Below are 22,324 nucleotides of genomic sequence, written 5' to 3' on the forward strand. Positions count from 1 at the left end.
CTGCGACCCGGCCGCCCTGGTTCGCTTTGCTTCGGCTGCCGGCGTCGCCATGCGCTCGCCACCCGAGCGGCACCCAAAAAGGGCCTTTTATCTCGGCTTTCGGTGTCTCCCTGAGATACCGGCCAGGACCTGCACCAAACTGGTCCTGGGGCATCTCCCGGGAGGCCGGCAGAGGCAGGCAAAAGCTTTTTCTGGTGGAAATCAGGAAYGAGCCCAGCCTCGCGCATTTACCCGGGGGTAGGTTTTGCTCCGGGCTTGCGTCGACGCCGGTGGGACTCTTTCCCTCGGAAACCACGGAGCCACGGGGCCACGAGCGCCACGGAGGGGCCCCCACAGCTTTAAGAGCTTTTCTGTAACAAGATCTATTTTCCTAGTGCAGTTACTGGCAGCACCGTGTTTTCAGGAAAATCGGTTCAAGTGAAAAACAAAGCATATCTCCATGTTTCCTAGTTGATCTTTTCAAATTACATTCTTTTAAAAAAATTTTTTGTTCTCTTATAAAATAAGGTTTCCCTCAACAGAAAGCACTAGAAGCCGAGGATGTTTGAAAAATGCCCGATTCCCTTGATTTAAGTAGCTGCTTGAGAGCTGACGTAGTCTGAGCATCGAGGAGCCTCCATGAGGACGCTGAACCTCTGCAGAGAGTGCACACTGCAACTGTCCGAAATGGCCTGAATGAAATACTGGTTCGGATCGGGAGAGAGTTCTTATTTTCATGGTGGAAGAAAGGAACCAAGCCTGCAAGACTAAGCCTATAAATTATTSTAGGGACACTTGTACATGTAGACTAGACAAAATACTTGAATTCCCTTTTAAAATAATAAAATCCAAGGTGAAATGGCTGCTCTTTTTCTCTCCCTACAAATCTTGCAGCTCTTATTGGAGAATTTAAAAGGAAAGCAAATAAATCTTTAATTTATTTGGCTGAATGTGATTTGCATGCATGTAAAATCTCTGCTTTTATTAAACTCATCTCATCAGAGAGAGTCAGCGTTGGTCCGGCCCGCGCTGCCGCGCGGCTCCGTGACGCCACGCGGGGAGGGGACACACAYGCATTTTTATGCAATTGGAAGCACTTCACATCGGACGAATCGCTGCATGTATTAATTCCTCTGGCAGCGTCAAAGTAAAGCGAAGGYGACCCCGTAGAGCCTTCTCTCCCCCCGGAGCCGCCTGTCCCCGCGCGTGCCCGCCCCGACGTCGCGGGCTCCCCCCGCGAAGGCGGCAGGCGCTGGCGAAGCGCCTCGCGTCTGGGCCTCGGCAGCTCCCAAGTGTTTCCTCACCAGTTTCCTCCCTCGGCTGGAGTGCAAAGCCGAAGCGATTCGAGCCGCAGAGGCCGGCGGGAGGGCTTCCCACCGAGCGTAACCTTGCACCAACGCCAGCGCCATGAGCTGACCGCTCAATCCCGTACAGTCACATTGCTAATTTTGTTTTAAAATGTTGAATCTCTCAGTTGGTTAAAAAAGGCACTATCCATCTGTCACCAAGCGCGTTACAGGAAAAACAAATGAACTGAATCGCGTGGACAGCCACCGAAACCGAGCAACCCGCTGGGTTACATACCAGCAAGGGACACCTGACGTTTCGTATGAAATACGGTCTCTGTTTTATTCCAGGTATATGGTTACAAGCTAACGGAGAAATAAGGATACATGAAGCTGTTTTGAAGGCTTTAAAAAAGAAAAATCTGCTGTAATCAATATACTGGCAAACTACAAGTTTAGCAGCAGCGGTTTGGTATCTGGCTTACTCCCTAATCCCTTAATCTCGCGCGCCTGGACGAGGCTGACGCTGCGCGCAGGCGCCGCGCCGCGCAAGGCGGCCGGTCTCACCGCGCGCCCCGCACCGCATGGCAGAGTCAGTCTGCCCCGGCGGTAGTCGGATTTGGGCAAACCGCGACGACTTCGTGGCGCCGCTCGCGAGTCGCAGCCCGACCCTGTGCGGCAGCTCGGCCCTACGAGCGCAGCCACGAGCCCGCTTCACCTTTCTGCTTTCCTTTTCGGCCTGCAAATTTTAGCAGCGTTTCCTTGGGAGCAGTGCTCAGCTTCGTAGTGCTTCCAAAAGGAGACTTCTCTTCCCCGTTTTTAATGTAACGCTTTCAACAGCCCCTGTGGCGACCCCTGAGGGTGACCTCCTTTGATTTAAACTGATGCAATACAAAGCTGACGAGAAAAAAAAAAAGAAAAGCAAGAGAAGAAGGTAATTAAAAAAAAAAATCACTAGCATGTATCCCCAGAGCTATTAACTTAAGAGCCTATGAAAATAAAAATCAGAGAGTTCCTATAAATGTTTGTGCCCGGCACACTGGGCCACATCCCACAAATCAGAGCAGCTTTGCTGCAGCTGGTCTCTGTTTATAGCGGATCAGGACCCAGCGCATCAACCGCACAGAAATTAAAAGCCGGTTCGTGCATGCGCAGGTCACACAATTTGCGGCCAAGATGCGTGTCCGAGGCGACGTCCCGTCCTCGCTGCCAGGAAAGCCGCTTGCTGCTTGTCTGGAGCCGCTGCAGTGAACCGCCAGGGGTGACACGGAGGAAACGCGTTGCTCCTCCTTTCCACTTTCTCCTACAGCGCTGGAGCCTGCGATCTTGCAGGAAACCTTCTACAGCAATTCCTCTGCTCAAATGAAAAGTAGAAATTACTCTTGCCCATCAGCAGGAAAGCAGATTTCCTTTCTGTATGTTGTAGGCATGAGGGTGACACGAATGCTCATCCCCCGTCACTCCAGGGCCTGGCTGGGCACAAAGCAAATATTCTGCTCACAGAATCATAGAATCAGTAAGGTTGGAAGGGACCTCTGGAGATCATCTAGTCCAACCTCCCCACTCAGCAGGGTCACCTAGAGCATGGTAGACAGGGGTGCATCCAGGCAGGCCTTGAAGATCTCCAGAGAAGGAGGCTCCACAACCTCTCTGGGCAACCTGTGCCAGGGCTCCGTCACTCTCACAGGGAAGAAATTCCCCCTCACGTTCAGGTGGAACTTCCTGTGCTTCAGTTTCTGCCCACTGCCTCTTGTCCTGTCACATGGGACTACTGAAAAAGAGTTTGTCCCCATCCCCTTGACACCCTCCCTTCAGGTACTCATACACATTGGTAAGATCCCCCCTCAGTCTTCTCTTCCCCAGGCTGAACAGACCCAGCTCTCGCAGCCATTCCTCACAGGGCAGATGCTCCAGCCCTCTGAGCATCCTCATAGCCCTACGCTGGACTCTTTCCAGTAGCTCCATGTCTCTCTTGTACTGGGCAGCCCACGACTGGACACAGTACTCGAGATGAGGCCTCAGCAGGGCTGAGTAGAGGGGCAGGATCACCTCCCTCCACCTGCTGGCAACACTCTTCCTAATGCACCCCAGGAGACCATTGGCCTTCTTGGCCACAAGGGCACATTGCTGGCTCATGGTCAACTTGTCATCCACCAGCACTCCCAGGTCCTTCCCTGCAGAGCTGCTCTCCAGCAGGTCAGCCCCCAGCTTGTATTGGTCCTAGGGTTATTTCTTCCTAGGTGCAGGACTCTGCACTTGTCCTTGTTGTTGAACCTCATGACGTTCCTCTCTGCCCAGCTCTCCAGCCTGTATTAACCTGGGAAAAGGTGCCACAAGCTTCCCTGGCCTCTTTGCTTTGCTCTTAAGCTTAAAAATGAGCGAAGCTCACCCAGTGTGGGAACAGCAGCCCAGCAGACAAGACAATCTTCGTCCCCCGTCCTTCCCCAAGTCCCATCAAGTCAGTGACAAACCCTCAAAACTACCTGAAACCACAAAAATCTTGAAACTACTCATGTTTTGGGGGTCATAGAAAAACCTAAACCCTGTGTGGCAGTGCCTCACATCCCAGCCCACGCTGGGACGGCAGTGACCCCGTGTCCCAGCTCACGGCGCCTGAGGTATCGGGTCCCCCTAAGTCCTGTTGTCATGGCCAAAAATTAATCATTCTCTCCTCTACCATGTAATTTWTTCTTTTACTTCCATGGTGTTCTGGGTTTCCCTTTTCCAGGCAAAAAGCACTTCTGAAGCTCATGACTAAGCAGATCACATCTGACTGGAGGTGGCTGCCAGTGAGCAATATAGTGGAAAAAATGAAATCAGAATGAAAGTTATATCTGGAAGTGCTGCATCTGATGAGCCGAAACTTTGATATGGGAAATATGTCACCCCTGCTCGACAACAGCCTTGGCACAATTATTTTTTATTCCCAGAAATCGACCCCTATGTTGCTGTGTGACAGAAGTAAATAATGACTCGTGAAATGATCCCAGGAAGAAGAACTGAAGTCTCGCTCCACTGCGAGGCATTTGCACTGGGAAATCTGATAATGTCACCAGCCACGGCAGCGAGCGCTGCTCAAAGGTGTCTCGCTCTTCGCCGAGCCGGCCGGGAAACGCTGCCCCGCTTGGTCACGCTCCGCCGCCCCCCGGTTTTCATCTTCACAGACGGATCAGCGCAGAAGGGATTTCCAACGCCGCGTCAAAGATAGMTACTGCCCAAAGCGTGTGGCACGAGTACGGCCTCGCGGCTCTTCCCGGCACAAGGCACGCGGCGGTTCAAAGACCGAAAGCCTTTCTCAGCAAAAGCYGTGTTGTAATTCTGCTAGCGTTTGGGTAACTATGCCAAATACAGCTCTTTTTTGACACCTGCCATTCTAGTACCCACCCCACTAAACACATACACAAAACCCTTCAAATTCGGGAGAAAAGTCTGTGACAAATGTCCAGTATTACAAAGCAAGCCTGCCATGGAGCAGAGACTTGAAGTCAAATCCAGGAGAAAATAATAATAATTTAAAAAATATTTTTTTTAAAAAATCATTCTTTCCCTCAGTTTCTCAGTTGTTTTAAACCATCGGCCACACGTTGCTTTCTGCAGTACTCATCCGGGTATTCGTATTTGCAGCTTGGCTCTGAACTCTATTTGGGTTGACATGTTTTTTCAAAACCTTTTTTTTTCCAACCAGTATGTGTAATTAGATCAGATGATATAACCTGTGCACGACGATTCCTCTACAGCTGCGTTGCACTTCCTTTCAAAGCTCGTGTCTTGCAGGGGCAGGTGGATCCCTGCCAGCGGCTGCTGTGTCCTGTGCGGGCACAGCGAACGGGAAAATAAACTCGCCGGAGTTTGGCCTGATCCTACTTAAGAAACATTTTTAAGAAACGTTTAAGAAACCAAAACCTTCTGAAAGGCACAGGAGCAGGGAGCAGGCAGAAGGGGCCGTGGCGCAGCAAGCCCCACTGCGGCAGGCATCCAGGCAGGCTGCACCCCCAGCATACACTTCCCCGGGGCTTCATATCACTGAGGCAGGAAAAAAAAGGGGGGGAAAAAAAGATGGGGGGAAGTAAGAACAGCTGCGGGGCTGCATGCTGGCTTTTTTTTTTTTTTTTTTTTTGCAATAAAGCATTTTAGAAACTCTCTCTGCTGCTGCTGGTGAGTTCGCTGCCAGGGGTCAAGGGAAAAAATAAAATAAAAAAGAAAGCAAGTTTTGATGGGGTTCTGCAGCAAGAAATTTGCTGGATTCAGACGAATAACGCTTCACCCATTTGCAAAATTAACTCTGTACTGGTTTTGCCAAGAGCTGCAAGCAGATACGCTTCTCGCTGGGGGCCGGTGTTTGGGGGGGTTCGGGCCCACGGCAAGCCTCCCGCCCCAAACCACCAGAGAAGCTGCAGGCTCGGGGGCTTCGCCAGGGCTGGCGCTGCACTGCATCCCAACGTGCCAGTGCTGCCAACTGCAGAGAAAAAAGAATTCTTTTTTTAAAAAAAAAGTTTTTGCCATGTTGTGTGTTACCTGGTCCCTCAGTCTTTCCTGCTYCAGCTTGCAAAGGAGGAAAAAAATGTGTATGCTGCCGTGCTGCACTCGCAGCCCGCCGCACGGCCTGCAGCGCTCCAGGTCTGCCTGACCTGCCTTCCTCCGCGATGGAAAAGACCCTGGATACTTCACCGCCTGTGGTCTTCAACAAATCCAATGTATTTTTTTTTAATTAATTAAAATATTGCTGTAAAATATCTGGAGGATCCTGAAGAGAAGTTCTAAAAGACGGGGTTGGGCTGAGATAAACGAGGCTCCTTTTGCATAGCAACGGGCAACGTGGCAGTGCAAAGGCATGAACTGAAAACAAACCCGCCGGTTTCAGCCAGCCCTCGCCTCAGCTTTGGAGTGGACTCGCCCGAGTCCATCATCTCTGGAAGGAAATAAATAAAGGAAAACGGGGGCCAGCCCCATGTATCGAAAGTGCAGCGCGAGTCCGGGTCGTCTTCTGGAAGAGCATCTCCGAACCAGAGCAAATCCCGCCRGCAGCAAACGCCTCCCCGCAACCTGGGCCGGCCGGTGTAAGGTCTCTGCGCGAGGTCGAAGATGGCCTGGAACTAAAGCCAGGGCGCTTCTTCAGGTGGAAAAGTTAATTATTTTTAWACAGGAAAGAAATCCATGGCATTTAGCAGACCTTTACAAAAGGACTAGACGGGATTAGAAGCTTCATGCAAACTGGGGGGGCATTTCTCYGTCCCTGTGTTTCCAAAAATTCGAGTTTGACCCAAAGCCCTGGAGCTACACGTGAGGTAACGTTTGGGAGGAGAGCAAGTCCAGACCAGAGAGCGTCTAAAGCAGCTCTAAGAGAAGTGCAACATTTAATAAATATATTTTTAAAATTTTTAAAAGTTGTTCTCTCCTCAGACCAGCCACAGAGGTAGCAAATCCTGYACCCCTGTGCACACACTGGTACCGAACTGGACGCGAGAACAGAAATAGCAATGGGCTTGGCATTGCCCAGCAGCAGCGTTTTGGCACCTCCCTTTCTATACATGTGGCAACAAATCAGAGTTGCCTCTTTTCACCCAACGTTTTAAAAAACTTCCGCCGTTTCCCCGCGAAAGCTCGCTGAGAGCCGGACGTGTGGCCCGCTTTTATTTTACGCCCCGGGGCGGGGGCAGCCGCRCGCCCCGGCGGAGGATCCTGCGCCGCAGCGCTCCGGGCTCCGTCCCGGYGGCCTCCCCGGCTCTGCCCGCGTGGCCCGCACGCTCCGGACRGAGCGCTCGCTTTGCTCCTCCACCGACTGTAATCCTTCGGATACCGACTACCGCGCATCRACGAAAAATTAAGAAAGGATATTAAATATTAGCTAAGCATCGTTTTTCCAGCAATAAAATCTGTATTATCCTTAATTTAATTTGCCCACAATAAGAAAAGCCAAAGAGCTTTGTTTTGGCAGCGTAGCAGACTTTTGAACAATTTAATTAATCCGGTCTTCGCAAAATTCGGACTCCCAGGCCAGCTGCCGGGCCGTCGCGATTCGCGAACCCCCGGCAAACCTTGCCTTTCCCCCCGGCCCGGCGCCGTCCCGCCAGCCCCGCGTGCGAAGCGCAGGGCTCCGGGGGCCGCGGGGCGGACGGGGGGTCCCCGAGCGCCGCCGTCCTGCCCTTGGAGCCGGCGGCAGCCGCGCGCCGGGGCTGCGCCCGTGCTGCGGGCGCGCGGGGCGGCAGCTGCGGGCGCGCGGGGGGAGCACAGCTGCGCCGGGAGCGCCCCGCGCCTCTGCGCGGCGGGGATTAGCTGGGCACAGCGCAGTGTGCGTCTCCCCGGTGGAGGGCTTCTCTTGCTACAAACAGAGTTATTAACCTCTCAGTCCCCAGATGCATTGCTTTCAGAGGCAGAAAAAGAAGAAAAAATGGAGGGGGGGAAGCCTGCAATATCCTCCATAAACCTGGAAATTGGATCCCAGCAGTCAGGGTGAAAATTAATCACAGCACAGTCATTTTTCTAAGACACACAGCTTCTTAGGAACGGAATAAGCCCTGCCATCATGGTTTTCAACACTACAGGCTGCCATGACGCGGTCCTAGAGCTGCCTCATTCGACAGCACCGCAGGGTCTTGCAATGCACCGTCTCTACGCCTGGAGCCAGACACAACCCAGACCCAAATAATCGTATTTTTTTATTCCTATGCCACCCTTCCACTCACAATATTTTGGTGGCCACAATTTCAAACTATTTACACACGCRCACAGACATATATATATATTATATAGCTTCTATCTAATAAACATAAGGAGGTCTCACTGCATGTTAACACACCAAAGCTTTTGCGCTGTAGCACCTTTTAAGCAAAGGTGTAAAACTTCCACTCTGAACCCAAACAGCCTTATTGCTACGAGTGTGGCATACGACACAGCTTGCATTACGCGTTTAGGAGTCGCGGGTTAAAGATCGCCGGGAAAGCTACGCAAGAGGAATTCCTAACGCGGACTAGCTGCCCCACGCAGCCACATCAAGACCAGTCTAAAAATAAGTCAATTTGCTCCGGTTCAGACAGCAAAGCGGCCACACGGGCTCCTTCAAACAGGCTTCCTTCCACCGCTAGCAAACAAAGCAGAGGATGCATTTCATCCCGTAACGGCTACGTCTGAGCAGGAATCGGCAGGGATCAGCCCACGCGCGGGACTTGTCGGGCGACGACAACTTCCGCAGGCGGCGCTCGCCGAGCGCCCGGGGCGCGCGAGGGCTGCGGAGCCGCGTCCAGCGCGCGGGCTTCCCGCGAGNCGGAGGCGGCGGGCGGCGCGCAGTGGCCCGGGCCGCGTCTATCTTACGCTGTTTCGTTTCCAGCCATGCCCTGTGTTCAGGCTCAGTATGGGTCCTCGCCTCAAGGAGCCAGCCCGGCCTCCCAGAGCTACAGTTACCACTCTTCAGGAGAATACAGCTCCGATTTCTTAACTCCAGAGTTTGTCAAGTTTAGCATGGACCTCACCAACACTGAAATCACTGCCACCACTTCTCTCCCCAGCTTCAGTACCTTTATGGACAACTACAACACAAGCTACGACGTGAAGCCACCTTGCTTGTACCAAATGCCCCTGTCTGGACAGCAGTCCTCCATTAAGGTGGAAGACATTCAGATGCACAGCTACCAGCAGCACAGCCACCTCCCCCCCCAGTCCGAGGAGATGATGTCCCACTCAGGCTCCGTGTACTACAAGCCCTCGTCGCCCCCGACCCCCTCCACGCCCGGCTTCCAGGTGCAGCACGGCCCCATGTGGGACGACCCCGGCTCCCTGCACAACTTCCACCCCAACTACGTGGCCACCACGCACATGATCGAGCAGCGGAAAACGCCCGTGTCGCGCCTCTCGCTCTTCTCCTTCAAGCAGTCGCCCCCCGGCACGCCCGTCTCCAGCTGCCAGATGCGCTTCGACGGGCCCCTGCACGTGCCCATGAACCCCGAGCCGGCCGGCGCCCACCACGCCGTGGACGGGCAGGCTTTCGCCGTGCCCAACCCCATCCGCAAGCAGCCCTCCATGGCCTTCCCCGGGCTGCAGCTCGGCCACGCTCCGCAGCTGCTCGACAGCCAGGTGCCCTCGCCGCCCTCGCGGGGGTCCCCGTCCAACGAGGGGCTCTGCGCCGTCTGCGGGGACAACGCCGCCTGCCAGCACTACGGCGTCCGCACCTGCGAGGGCTGCAAGGGCTTCTTCAAGGTGAGCGCGGCGGCGGCGGGGGCGGCGGGGCAGCGGCTGCCCCCGGCGCGGCGCTCGGGCCGAGGCAGAAGGAACCGGGCTGGGAGAGTTAAGGAGTTTGTCGCGCTTTTACGCGTTTTACCAGATCGCCTTTCAACAATGGCAGTAAAATCAGCATGTCGCCTTGATTTTCTATGGTTGAACCTTGAACGTGAATCATTATATTACAATGTACTTATTGATTTCAACAGGAAGAGGATTAAGCCCAGAAAATCAGGTTAGGAACCTGAAACTGGACTGAGGAAAATGGAATTTTTCTGGTGCTAAAAACCGCTTATGTTATGTAAAATACATTAGAATTTTGAACGTGAGATTTGACCACTTGGAAAATATTTTTAACATCTCTAAAAACAGCAGAGACGTAATAAGGTCAGGGAACTGAAAATCTGATTAGCGACCAGTCCTTTGAATACCAAACTGTGCTATTACACATATTATACAGTAATATTGCCGGATCTTACCTCTTTTTTAAGCATACGCGTACCTAAACTGAAAGGTGTTTTAACGGGATATTCAGGAGGTACAAACTGAACACATCCCTGACCAYGGCATGCTACTTATTGCCAGTCGGTATCGTATTTTTGCTGCAGTGACTCGTGGGTGTGCGTGTGTATRTTTAGACCAGATTTTGCCCTAATTCTGCATCTGCTTCCCAACCTGAAAAATACGGAAGCCTGAAGTCAAAGGGGAAAAAACGCRGCGGGGAATCGAGCCAGCGGCGGGGGCTGCCCGTCGGTGGCCACCGCCGCCGCCTTACCAACGCGCCTGGGGACGCGGGGAGGCCGCGCGTGAAGCGGGGCATCCCGAAAACTTTGCCGCCTTCTGGAAAYGTGCTGCGCCGGTTCGCGATTGCTGCATAAGCACCGAACTATTTTGCTTTAAAAGCCATGGTAAATTCCTGGAYGAGGCTGTGCAAGGGGGATTTAGTCAGAGATCCGCCGCAAGTGTTGCGCGGCCTGGGCACGGCCCGCCACCAGGGTAGCATGAAATCATTTGATAATTACAGCACGGCCACGCAGGATTAGCATACCATAAAAATATAGGGCTGCATTATTTTTATTTATATAACAGATGGATGTTGAAAAGGTGGTTTTTCTTTTCTTTTCTTTTCTTGTAACGCCCGCGCTGACGGAAGATTTCGGAGCGCTGCAGCGCGGCCTCCCTCTCGCCCCCGCCTCCGCGAGGCGCGCGCTGAAACCCAGCCAGCTTTAAACCAGCCACGTTTGGCTTCACAGCGCACCATCAGCCTGTGAAATTACCTACTGGAAAGAAAATCTCCCTGAAACGAAGCTCGGCACCGTTCGTACCAGGCTGGAGATTTATACCAGCAGATCGGCCAACGCGATAAGCGCCATGTGTTTGCCCGAAAAGGCAGGTTTTGCGCGCGTCAGTGTTCTGGAAAACAAAGTAAACCCTGCCCTTCTCGCAGCGTCCTCCAGAGCAACGGGCTGGGGTCGGGGCCCCACGAACGCCAGGCGAAGCGCTGCGCCTCGTGCTCTGCTTTGGGAGAGAGGAGGGAGAAGATCTTCCCCRTGAAGGAATGCCAAAAATGCCAGCTGAAGAGCTAAAAACGGGCCCGCGCTGCCAAATGGAAGAGCAGAGCACGGAGGCGGTGTCCGGTTGCACCGCGGGGAAGCAGCGGGGAAATTCAGCTCCCGAAGGGCCTCGGCCCGCGCGTAGCCCCCTCAGAGACCAGGCCTCTTAGGCACCTTGGTGCCCTCCTCTGCTTTTTCTCCCTACTTAGCAAAATAAAAAGTCAACACGCGGCTCAACGTGGTTCAGCAAATACAGTTGGGGATTAAGAGCGAGAGATCGTGCTCTTGACATCAAGCATTACTCCAGTGAGTCTGCCTCTGACAGAGGCTTCATGCTTTAGGTTGGACATCTGCATTATTAGGGAAATTTTATTCAAGTGCCTACCTAGGCTTTTTTTTATAAATACAAATCGCCACCTTCCCATCGTCTAAATATGTAACACATATATTGGACAAATCTCATATATTTAGTTTCTGAACCAACATCATCCTTGAGAAAAACCAAACAGTGAAGCAGTCCTCATTACAGGTGTGTAACAGGTTGCAGTTTCCTCTGGGGTAACTGTATTAAAAAGTCGGTAGATTCTTGTGTACTGCAAAGCTCCGGCACTAGCTGGAGCTCAGCTGCAGATATACTAAAGACCTCCGTATTTTGAAGGTGGGTTTCATAACTTCCTGATGAATCCACAGGAYTTTAAAGATCCTGGAAATCCAAAAGCTGGGAATGCAACATCGCTGATCGCTTTTCAAGATTCAAGCCAATACCTATATAACTAAAGGTCTGTGAAACAGAAATACTTCAAAATTCACTCATCTTAGAGATCTCTTCACACTAGCACAACGCTTTGCTGTGGTGATAAACACACCACATCTTCTCAAATCTAGCTGGGCAGGCAATGACCACAGCCAGCGGCATTTTCCCATTTTGGGGATTTGGCCAATGGCGACATCTTTCTTCAGCTCTAGAGATACAGGGGGAGCTTAGGTATAGCTATTACAGAAGATGAGCATGCTTCAAGACATACAGGAAAAACTACCCAAGGCAAATTTTGTCCTGTTGAGCCATGTGCAACTCAAGCATCCCCATCAGCACTCGAGAGGAGGAGGAGGTTAGATAAAACAGGCAACACCTCCAACCAGAGTGGCTGACTGCTGAGCCATCCTTGACTGCGAGGGGCAAATTTCAGTCCACCTAATTTTAACAACCCCCAACGAGGTGCCAGACCTGATCTTGCTGTCCAGGCGCCCTCCACGGTGCGAGGGGGAGCTGGTGCCCCCAGAGGGTGGTCTGTCACATCCGCCTGGGACCCCCATGCTAGCCTGGGATGAGTTGCTCCCTGGCAGCGCCTCTCTCCCTGTCGTGGTGGAGGGAGCCTGGACAACTGAGTTAATTCAGATTTCTATCTAGCTTTTAAACAGCTAAAGTCAATGACGTGATCAGAGCTTCAAAAATAAGTATATCAATAACACAGAAAGCAGAGCTGAGGGGTTGACGGTCTGGCAGGTACTGTCCGTAAAAATGTTGGATATCTTCATCACACTGGGAGGGGATTTTTCCCCCCAAATCACCATCTGTATAGCAGCTGTTACCTCACTTTAATTACTCCTGGCCAGCCGCTTGCACAGGAGGGGAGGCTGCTGGTGGGGGCCGAGACAAGAGCGAGGAAGGAATTTTTTGGCTATTATGCGTCTGACTTCACGGGCTGCATGCCTTGGAGGCCGGCTGAGGAGCAGCAACTTGTTCTACTTGTGACTAATAATTCACATTAAACTGTAGACCAACAGATGCCAATGTTTTAGATGAATCATCTCAGCAAATCGCCAGGCAGCACGGTTGCCAATTAGGGAAAGTGTTATTGAATGAGGCTGTTACTCTGAGACCAGACCACATACTACTAACTCCGATGGCAAAAGTTTAGATGGCACAAATGATATTATTGTATTTCTTTTTAAAGGTTGTCCTTAATGGCCAATTATCCATCACGCGCAAGGTTCCAGCTGTCAAGCCACTTACGTTGCCTGTGAATCACAGTTGGGTAGCCTTGCTTGAAGTAATCCAAGTAAGGTGTTTCTTAAAGGGGGTAGAGATGAGCAATCAGTACTGTAACGAACAAGCAATATTGGCTTGAGTATGGAAATATGTTATTCCAAGATGGAAAGAAAGCATTGAAAAGATAGCAGGGATTCTAATTTTAAGACAAAACATGCCTAGCATGTTTCTATAGCTACAAGCAGGAATCACCTTTGCAGAAAAGCTCCACATCTACAAAGGCCTGTACAAGAATATGGCCTTTGGTTTGCAGTGCTGGAGAAATATTTTGAGATTGCAAAGAAAATAGCATAAGCCTCAGCAGGTTCAAGAAGGGTTGGATTTCACTCCTGCAGAATCTTTTCTTATAAAAAACAAAACAAAACAAAACAAACAAACAAACAAGAAAAACAAAAAAACCTTGTACTTTATTGTGACATTAGAGACCAGGGAGAAAAGAAAAAAAAAACCTCCTGCCCGCTTCTCGTATATGCATCCTTTTATTTTGAGGAAGCATTTTCTGAGCTAAATCTGGATGAGTGTGACTCTAGAAGCTGGGAGCAAGCTGCCTATTTCTGCAGATATCCTTAAAGCCAATGAAAGGCAATGAGATGTCCAGAGCTGGCAATTCTGAGTTTTCCCATTACTGTTTTTTCATAGTTTTCAATTTACAGAAAGGAWGCACGAATGTTCCCCTGCTGACAACTAAATCTCTTAGCACATTTAAAGCACCTGATCAGTCACAGCAGCCAGCCAGTAAAATACAGCAGGGTTATAAAGGCACAAAGCCTGCAACACCAGCAGCATTTTTATTTGCTTGTCTGTTGCTTTCACTACTCAAAGTCAGCTTTTATAGAGTAAAAAATTACCTTTTCAAATCTTTCTCAAAGCCTAACTGATATAGGGCTGAAGCAAAGACCTCTGCCAGAGCTCTGAGGTCAGACTCGTTCTCTCCCCTAGCTTACCCACCAACCCCTCATCAAAAGGTCTCACTTCAAAAACAGAGATTAGTTCAAGAAAAACCCACTCACCGCTTGTACCAGGCTCCTCATCCTTCCTCTTTCCCAGGTACCTGCCTTGAGCATGCACCACTTCCAGTCCCTCACCCCACAAAAACATTTTTTTTTTCTTTTAGATTCCTAGGAAACATGGGTTTTTTGCAAAACATTGCAAGAAATTTTCTCTCTGGAGTTATGGTTTTGTGCTTGGTGCACTGCTGCAATAAACAGAAGTAATCACAGACTGTCCTTCTTGCAGTACTTCAAGAAAGCAAGCTTTCTTCCAGGGACTCATTTCATGTGCTGAATACAAAATTTAACTTTTGTCATTATATAAAGGCTTGAATTATTTCATTAGCTCAAAGCATGTATATGTATTTAGAGTAATAAAGCCACGCGTAACATTGTGATGGTAAGACGCGCACACTTGCATCTGAATTCCAAAGGGTGCGTTTTTAGTGCTCTATACCTTCCCAATTTCACCTACATAACCAAGCAAAAGTTTCTTAGCACAAAAAAAGAAAAAAGTTGGTTTTGGACTCAGGTTTTGTTACAAGTCCAAGGGCCTCCTGTATGAAAGGGTCAGATGAAATCCAAAGCTGGTGAGATACAAAGACCTGAATGTATAAATACTGCCAGATTTTCCTCCCAGCTGAGTTGCTTTGTACAAACACAGAGTTAAGATAAACGCACTGCAAGGGCTGGGATTGCTTTGAACTGCCCAAAGGCAGACAGSCTGAGCATCTGCGAAGGGATTTAGCACTGATGAAGGGGTAAAAGCAGCTTCCGTTGCCTGCCATAAGCAGGAGGGATCTTTCCTCTAGTTTTTCTCAGCAKAAGCCTAATGTTTACAAAATCAGAAGTAGGGTCTTAACACAATGTTTATTGTTTTACTTCTGAAGTGGAAGAAGCGGCAGTGTTTGGGTAGGGCTAACGGATACAGCACACTCTGCTTGCTACTCTCACGGCCTTGACAGACCAATGTTAACCTGCTTTTCAAGCAACCACTGAAATTTTGGATCTCAAACGGTTTCCAAAACCACTGCCTCATGCTGCTGTAAGCAATGAAAATTTTGCCAGTTACTTTAGTCGTGACAGGAGGAAATACCGCCTCATTCAAGAAAAAATAGAGACTGTCTGAATTCCCGTTCTAATTCTTTTCTTCATTTTGGTGGTTGGCACTTCGCATCTAGTACCTTGTTGCTTGAGAACAAAAGGAAAAGCTCTTTTTGTTACCTTCTACCCTCCAGGCATCTGCCAGATGGTTATTACGGGAGGTAGAAGCTCACCTTTTAAAACAGCAAAAGCCTGATTTTTAAGCAGCTGGGTTCAAGATTTAGCTCAGCTCAGTGTCTTGCAAATAGTACTTGCTTTTCCTGCTGCTCAGTTCCTGGTTTGGGGAAGGACGCACTCCTCCCAAACGCTTTCTTATCTCCCTTTGAACAARCAATATCTCCTCCTGAATGGACAGAGGCAGCACATATTATAGTGAGATCTCAAATAACTTACCCAGCTCTAAGTACTGCAAGGTAAAAATCATTACGCAACAACTACACTATAACAAAAATTTTACACTTATTCAAAACACTCATTGCAAACAATCCTGACTGACAGTTTAGGGAAAAGCTGTGAATAGGAAATGGTGAGGAAGCGATTTTTTTTTAGCTCAGTGTCAGAAATAGGCTGTTATACTTTGTCAAGAAAAGGATTTCCGATTTTTACTTTGAATAAAATGACATAGTTGAATTTTGCATTTTTGAGGATGAAAGTGAAATGTGAAAGTGAAACCATTCTTATGAGATTATTTTTAAAAAACACATTTGCAAGCCTTCTTTCATGTAATATTAGATCACTAGTACTAGTGATATCAGAAAACCCCCAAATTAACAATATGCACGGCTGGAAAAGAAATTAGTAAATGCTATGTGCTGAATCACTTGATAGCAAGCTGTTTTAACACTGATAGCAAATTTAGTTGTAACAAAATAAGACTTCCTGTTGTTTATTAGATATTGTAAGAATGAAATGTACAGTATATAAAATTAATACCAAAAGTGTTTATATGACTTTAACAACACATTTTTCTTTGGATTAACTGCTGAGAAGCAGCTTTTTAACAAGTTATTCTGTGATCTATTTTTTATATTTTAGGATCTAAAGTGTATAGGGTATGTGCTATCTACAGTTTTGATCTACAAAATTAAACCAACTGAAATTCTGCTGCATCACGGTGGCATAAGTTGGGAAAGAAGAGGACAGCAAGGTTAGTTCAGAGGAGAAAAAATAYTAAGTTTCATTAAAACAGAATGTTGGCTTGTCAAGTTCACAAGCAAAACTGCTTTTAAAATGCCAAACCTTACAATTGTACAATGTTGATGTCATTGATGTCAACACTCTTAACATAGGAAGCTATGTTCTACTCTACTGGTGACAAATGTTTTCAGCGTATCTGCTTCTCTTTCAGATAGACACATAATCCTGATTTTCTATTTTTCTAACGACATATCACATGTTTAAAATTAGTGTTAAACAAAGTTCATTCTCCGAAGGAAACAGTTTAAATATGGCGCATTTTATATGATGAATGTTTTCATTTAAGGTATTTCTATATAAAGGAATGTAAAATGGTTTTCATTTGTTAAAGCTGTATATTTTCAGTTTATGTCATACTGTTTGCAAGAAAGATAAATTTACCACTACTACTAATTCATCTAAGYAGATTACATATTGGCCATAATGCTTTTCACTACAATGTAAAATACACTAGAAAAATTKAAATTATTACCAGGGAAAATTACATACAGTTACCAGCAATGCCAATGTTTCCCCGATAAAAATATCTGTAATTTAATTTCGCATAGATGCTCTACTTTGCAAAATGAATATGATTTAAACTGAAAATTCTCCTCATATTCCCCCCAAAATTTTTCTTAATAGGCACTGAATGTATTTACAGTATTGCAACACATTCAAAATACCAGACTGCTGCCAGATGAGCCTGTGCTCAAAACAGGGATGGGTGCCTGACACAGTCAACCTGGGTCAACGTTCCAGAATAAAAGAGAAGGTATTTTTCTTCTTGAAGTGACTCTAAAGTAATCATTCCATCTTTTAAATTGGCACATATCACAAGAACTCTTAAAATAATCCCTGTGAAATGAATGTGAAGACAACTCACAAAACAAATGATGCAAAGCAATTCTTTAGAAATTTAGAAAAGTCTAAAAAATACAGCTGTTTCTTCATCATTTAACATGAACTGATAAAATTCAGTGGATTACGTATTGTTTTTTCTAGGGATAAACTATTCAAAATATCTTATGCTGGGAATAACTGGGCTTGCTGGGCTTTTTCCTTTTACACTTTTTAAGACCACTGGCAAGAACAGTCTGTTGGTTCTTGAATTGAATAGGTGACCCAGGTTGAATTGCTCGTGCAATATAATTGCACAGTTCGTCTCTGTAGCCCAAGCTCCCTGCAGCATTTGCAGAATCTTGCATATGTGTTGATGTTGTAGTTATAAATGCTTGCAGACGGACACTTTCCATCACATGAAACAATGTTCACCTGGTAACAAACATGAAGAATAATCAGCAAATTTAATCAGCTATAAAGTTAGCAATTCTCAAGAATGTCCAAAGAAATTAGGCATGCAAATCCAACTGCAACGCAATGCTAAAGTGCTGCGTATTTATCCTAGCCCCTTCACAAATCCCACTGTGTCTGAATGATAAACTCTCAAGTATGTTGCCCAGATAGGTTTCGATTTTTATCTTACTGAGATTAATGGTGACTTTCCTGTTCATTTCAATAACAACAGGCTTTGGCCACTAGCAGACATAAACTAATTTCAAATTTGAATTTTAAAGTATTCATAGCAACATTACTTGACCAGAGCACTGAATGTTATGACCTCAGCTGTCTACAGTACTAATTTCAGTGATCTACATCTCATATGAGACTTCAGTCTGCACCTTTGCTGCTGCTCACACTGCCTTACTGCCCAGGAACACATTCTTGGTGTCTTCCTACAGCAAATCCATCTGTTTCACATTAGCACTTCAGTAGACACAAAGATTATTCCTTGTCTTCCGACAGATATCATAACATGTTCGTGCTTTTGCCTACAGATAAACTTCAAGATCCAAGACTCCTTTTTTTCATTAACTTGGCATTCAAATACACTCCTTAGACAAATGGAAAACTAAACACACTCGTCAATAGTTTCAACTGTAGTGCATATTTTGCAAGTGTCAGTTACATGAAAATTAACTTGCATATAACTGCATTTGAGGTCAAAGTGAGCCATTAGATTTACCCTAAACCAACCCCAATTGCTGTTTACTTACCGGAGTGTTACTTCTGCAGTCATTTTTGCGGATAGTCATCCTAACAGCCACCTTTTTACAGAATTTTCCATCTTCCTTGCCTGCAAAATGGACACTGATTGAAAAAAAACAGCTCAAATTCCAGAGACAGAAATGCTCCTGAATGTTTTACAGAATCAAAAAGATACAAAATACGGAATACATCACAATATACATAAAACTCGTTTGACAAAATGATATGAACTATACACTGCATTTAAATCATTGCTTCTAAGATGATCTATTTCATGGATTAAAGTATCTGTCTCCTCTTGTATCTCCAGTAACAATTCTAACAAGCTTGTTCTTAATTCAGAACTGTTTTAGAAGTTCATTCTGTCCTTCAGAAAATTATCTAAAAATAATCAATGATTCTTGTAAGAAGGCTTGTCAAATAARTCATTAAATACATTTTCTATGATGTTACTGTAACAAACATTAATAGTAACAATTGCATTTCACTGGATTAAACAAAATCTAAAATGAACACTTAACAACATGAGGACTCAGAACATTTGTACATTTTAATAAAGAAGAAAACACCAATGAACAGATTAAATTTTAATTTACATTTTCATTAACATTATTTCCATATTTCTACTCATAAAAATATGTACAAGTATATGGATGAAATAAAAAAGTTAAAAAGAAATCATAAAATGAAATTAAAAGAGGTTAAAYTTAATTAAATGAGAGAATCCTGCACATTTAACAAAAAAGAGACAAAGTTCAGTCTGAAGTTCGGTTGTCAGAGATCAGAAAGCGCAGTATCTTCTTACGATGATCTTCTTTACGCTGAACAGATCAAGATCTATAAGAAAAATCAAAGTCCGTTCCTTTATAATAGTTCCCACATTTTCATGGCAGATTTTAAACGGCATGATACAGTCCCACATGACTCCCCACTTACAAAACTGCATTTTCTTTCAGACAAGAAAATCCAAAGATGTCTATGAAAGCTGAATACTGTTAGCTCCAGAAAAACAAGGGTAATGGAATACTCATTGGTTTCACCAAAATCTAATACTGAATCGTGGCAGAGGTTTAATATGTCTTGACACCCAATGTTCAGTTCCCAGCTGTAATCACCGCCAAGCCAGGCAATGCTGCTTCTCAAAGAGAAGAGCAGCTTTTTCTTCCCCTTCCTCCCTCCCCCCAAAAAAAAAATCAGCTACTGACTCTACACATAGCAGAGGTCTCCAGAATATGAAAAGAACAGCAATGAATCATCTTAGAAGCAAACAAAAATCTACAATCAGAAATAGCTAGCTACTTGTTGAATATCATYGAATTATATTTTCTCAGTTAAAGAGTAAATTGAGAAACAAAGAAATAATTAAACTGTTCTGGAAAACAAACAACTCACCATGTTCCACGTTTCTCATAGTAYCAGTCTTGTTCACTGTCTTTTCTTCTTTTACTAAATTTTATATGGTATGTGGGATAGGGAATTCAGTGCAGCTGGGACTGACTTCATCTGGGCTACCATGAAAATATACCATATATCACAAAAAAATAAAAGTATAATGTATTTGCACGCATGTACTTCAATATCCAGAGGCTTTTAATGAACCTTAGAAACAGTTACACTGTGCCATGAACAGCCTTATAAATACATGAGCATTTCACAGGAGCCATGTTGTAATGAGATTCTTTTTCATATTCTGTACAATCAAAAAACATCCCGTGGCGTTCAAGTTGATTCATAATACTCTTGTCATTTAAAGTGATGTCAATATGAAGGAGTAATACAGACTTCCATATAGTAATCCCAGAGTCATGAGTGTAATTTAATGAAGGATTTATCACTCAGTGATGTAAAAAATGACACTCAGTATCATTTCTCTTATACAAAAAAGGAGAGGTTTTTTTACAAAATAAATGCCACAAACGATTGCACTCATATCATGTTATGACTTATCTATAAAAGAACAAAGATAATCTCTAATTTTCATGGAATAAACAYAGATTTGCTATTTTCAGTATACTGTCCTAACTATGGCAGAGAAAGAAATGAACTGTTTCTTCTACACACTATTGAAGCAAAACTGTATGACACATCATCTGCAAAAAGCGTTATTTATATAACAAGCTTTAACGGGCCGAAGCCATTAGTCTCTACTTTCTACAGCACCGTGAACACAATAGAATTAGCTTAGAATTAGCTAACAGTTTAAACACAGCCATCTTACACATGCAAGCTAAAGACTATGCGAGTGCTTACTACCAACAGTACATTGTTGGCTAACAACAATGCACTGCCCACACACTGCAAAATGAAAAACAAAACGAAAAACCAAAATGGGAGCCATTCCCAGCAATGAGTAGTTAAGAGACACTGCAGCTTTTGGCATGATTGGGTAAGGTGAGGCCKGGTGCTCCTAGCAGGGAGTACACTGTTGCAAATCAACAATGATGCTGTTTGGGTCGATCCTACTGATTTCCAGGAAAATGTACCTGTGTTACAGTGAACATAGGCTGTAGGAGTGACTGGGCTAACTGGGAATGGGAGGAACACTGACACTGCAGAACCTGGTAAAAATATCACATATTGAACATACTACATGTTACAGAGGATTCCGTATCAATATGAAACATTTTATAGTTAAACAGATTCCAACATATTTTAGAATAGAATTCAAATTAAAATGTCTGTGTGTTACATTGCTAAGCAAAATATCAAAACGTGGAAGAATTCAAATATATTGTTCAGGATGCTGGTTCAGAATGCGAATCAATTACTTTAACTGGTTCTGCCCCAAATGTCTTCAAAAAAGTTATTTCTGATCTACATTGGTATAACTAAGAGAATCTGATACCCTAGATTTAAGCTGATCTTTGGGGCTGCAAGAAAGAGATTGTGTAAATTCCTCTGAGTAGCATYTGCAAAAATTCTCTAGGTTTTGATGGAACCTGTGGGGCTTACACAGAGGACATTATTTTCAAATACCACTGAAAACAAAGATCACAATAGTTTCTAATGACAGAGTGCTTCAAAAGAAAACAAGTAGCTGATAGCCTTTCTCATAAAACATCTCATGCAACTACAGTTGACTGATCTGCTCTCATGGCCAGAACTGCTCAGTCAGATTGAGCTACATGATTCGTGAAAGTGCTGTGCTGTCTGTAAACAGGTGGGAAATCAGCTACGTGACTCTACTTGCACATGTCAGTCTCAGAAATCACTGGACTTTTTATGGGTTGAATTTTATTTTGTGATGCCTGCCCCAGATTAACAACACTGTTTTGCCTAAATTATTTAAGGGTGTGGTTTTAATCTTTCTCTAAGTGCAATAGCAAGATCTTCTACCTTGCTGAAAAGGAGCTTAACAGATTTTTAATGGTCTTAATGGTCTGTTCAGAAACTGGCTTCTGTGGCTAAGGGTAATTGAAGGATAATGTCAGAGGTGGATTATGATCATATCAAAGACTAACAGGAAACTACAGAGCATGGGCTACAGAAATAGCAATAAGGGTTTGAAACAGGTCTATGAGAGTAAAAAAAAAAAATAATAATAATAATAATAATAAAAATAACACCATACAGACATACAGAGATACTGTCATTCTCTTACAGTGATGAGGATTAGGGAAAAAGTAGACAATTTTTCCGCATTTTCGAAAGATATTTGTACTACTAAGTATAACACATAATGACTAAAACAAAAAGGTACCTCCCAGCTGGTACCTCAGTGCAGGACCTCTGCACATGGTACTGGATCRAGTAGTCTCAGAAACCCGTCGCGACCCTCAATTCCCATCCCACCAGCAGAAAATATCTGCACCTCTCTCTTCAGCGCTCTCCTATTCTTGATCACCTACTACCTTTAGCTCTTGAAKTGCTGTTCCTACTGCTTATGCAGATGATGTAAGGTGTTTGTACCTCTTTTAAGATGATACG

At 45.7% G+C, this 22,324-nt stretch overlaps 1 protein-coding gene and 1 pseudogene across 1 annotated transcript in view; one reads left to right on the forward strand and one right to left on the reverse strand.

The window, feature by feature from the left end:
* The first annotated feature begins 8,534 nt into the window (after positions 1 to 8,534).
* On the forward strand, positions 8,535 to 9,716 carry LOC146588882 (nuclear receptor subfamily 4 group A member 2 pseudogene; annotated as a pseudogene).
* A 7,631-nt stretch (positions 9,717 to 17,347) lies between these two features.
* The window catches only part of OTOG (otogelin), a 108,796-nt gene continuing 103,819 nt past the window's right edge, over positions 17,348 to 22,324 (reverse strand). Inside the window, exons 54-55 of the mRNA XM_085317135.1 lie at positions 18,406 to 18,485; positions 17,348 to 17,623 (exon numbers count right to left, since the gene is read on the reverse strand). Of these exons, the coding sequence (XP_085173261.1) occupies positions 17,423 to 17,623; positions 18,406 to 18,485 (281 nt within the window). The 3' untranslated portion in view covers positions 17,348 to 17,422. The remainder of the gene's footprint in view (positions 17,624 to 18,405; positions 18,486 to 22,324) is intronic.

Source organism: Rhea americana, unplaced genomic scaffold, assembly GCF_003343005.1.
Source record: "Rhea americana isolate MKP2758 unplaced genomic scaffold, rheAme1 scaffold_49, whole genome shotgun sequence".
NCBI classification, from domain to species: Eukaryota; Metazoa; Chordata; class Aves; order Rheiformes; family Rheidae; genus Rhea; species Rhea americana.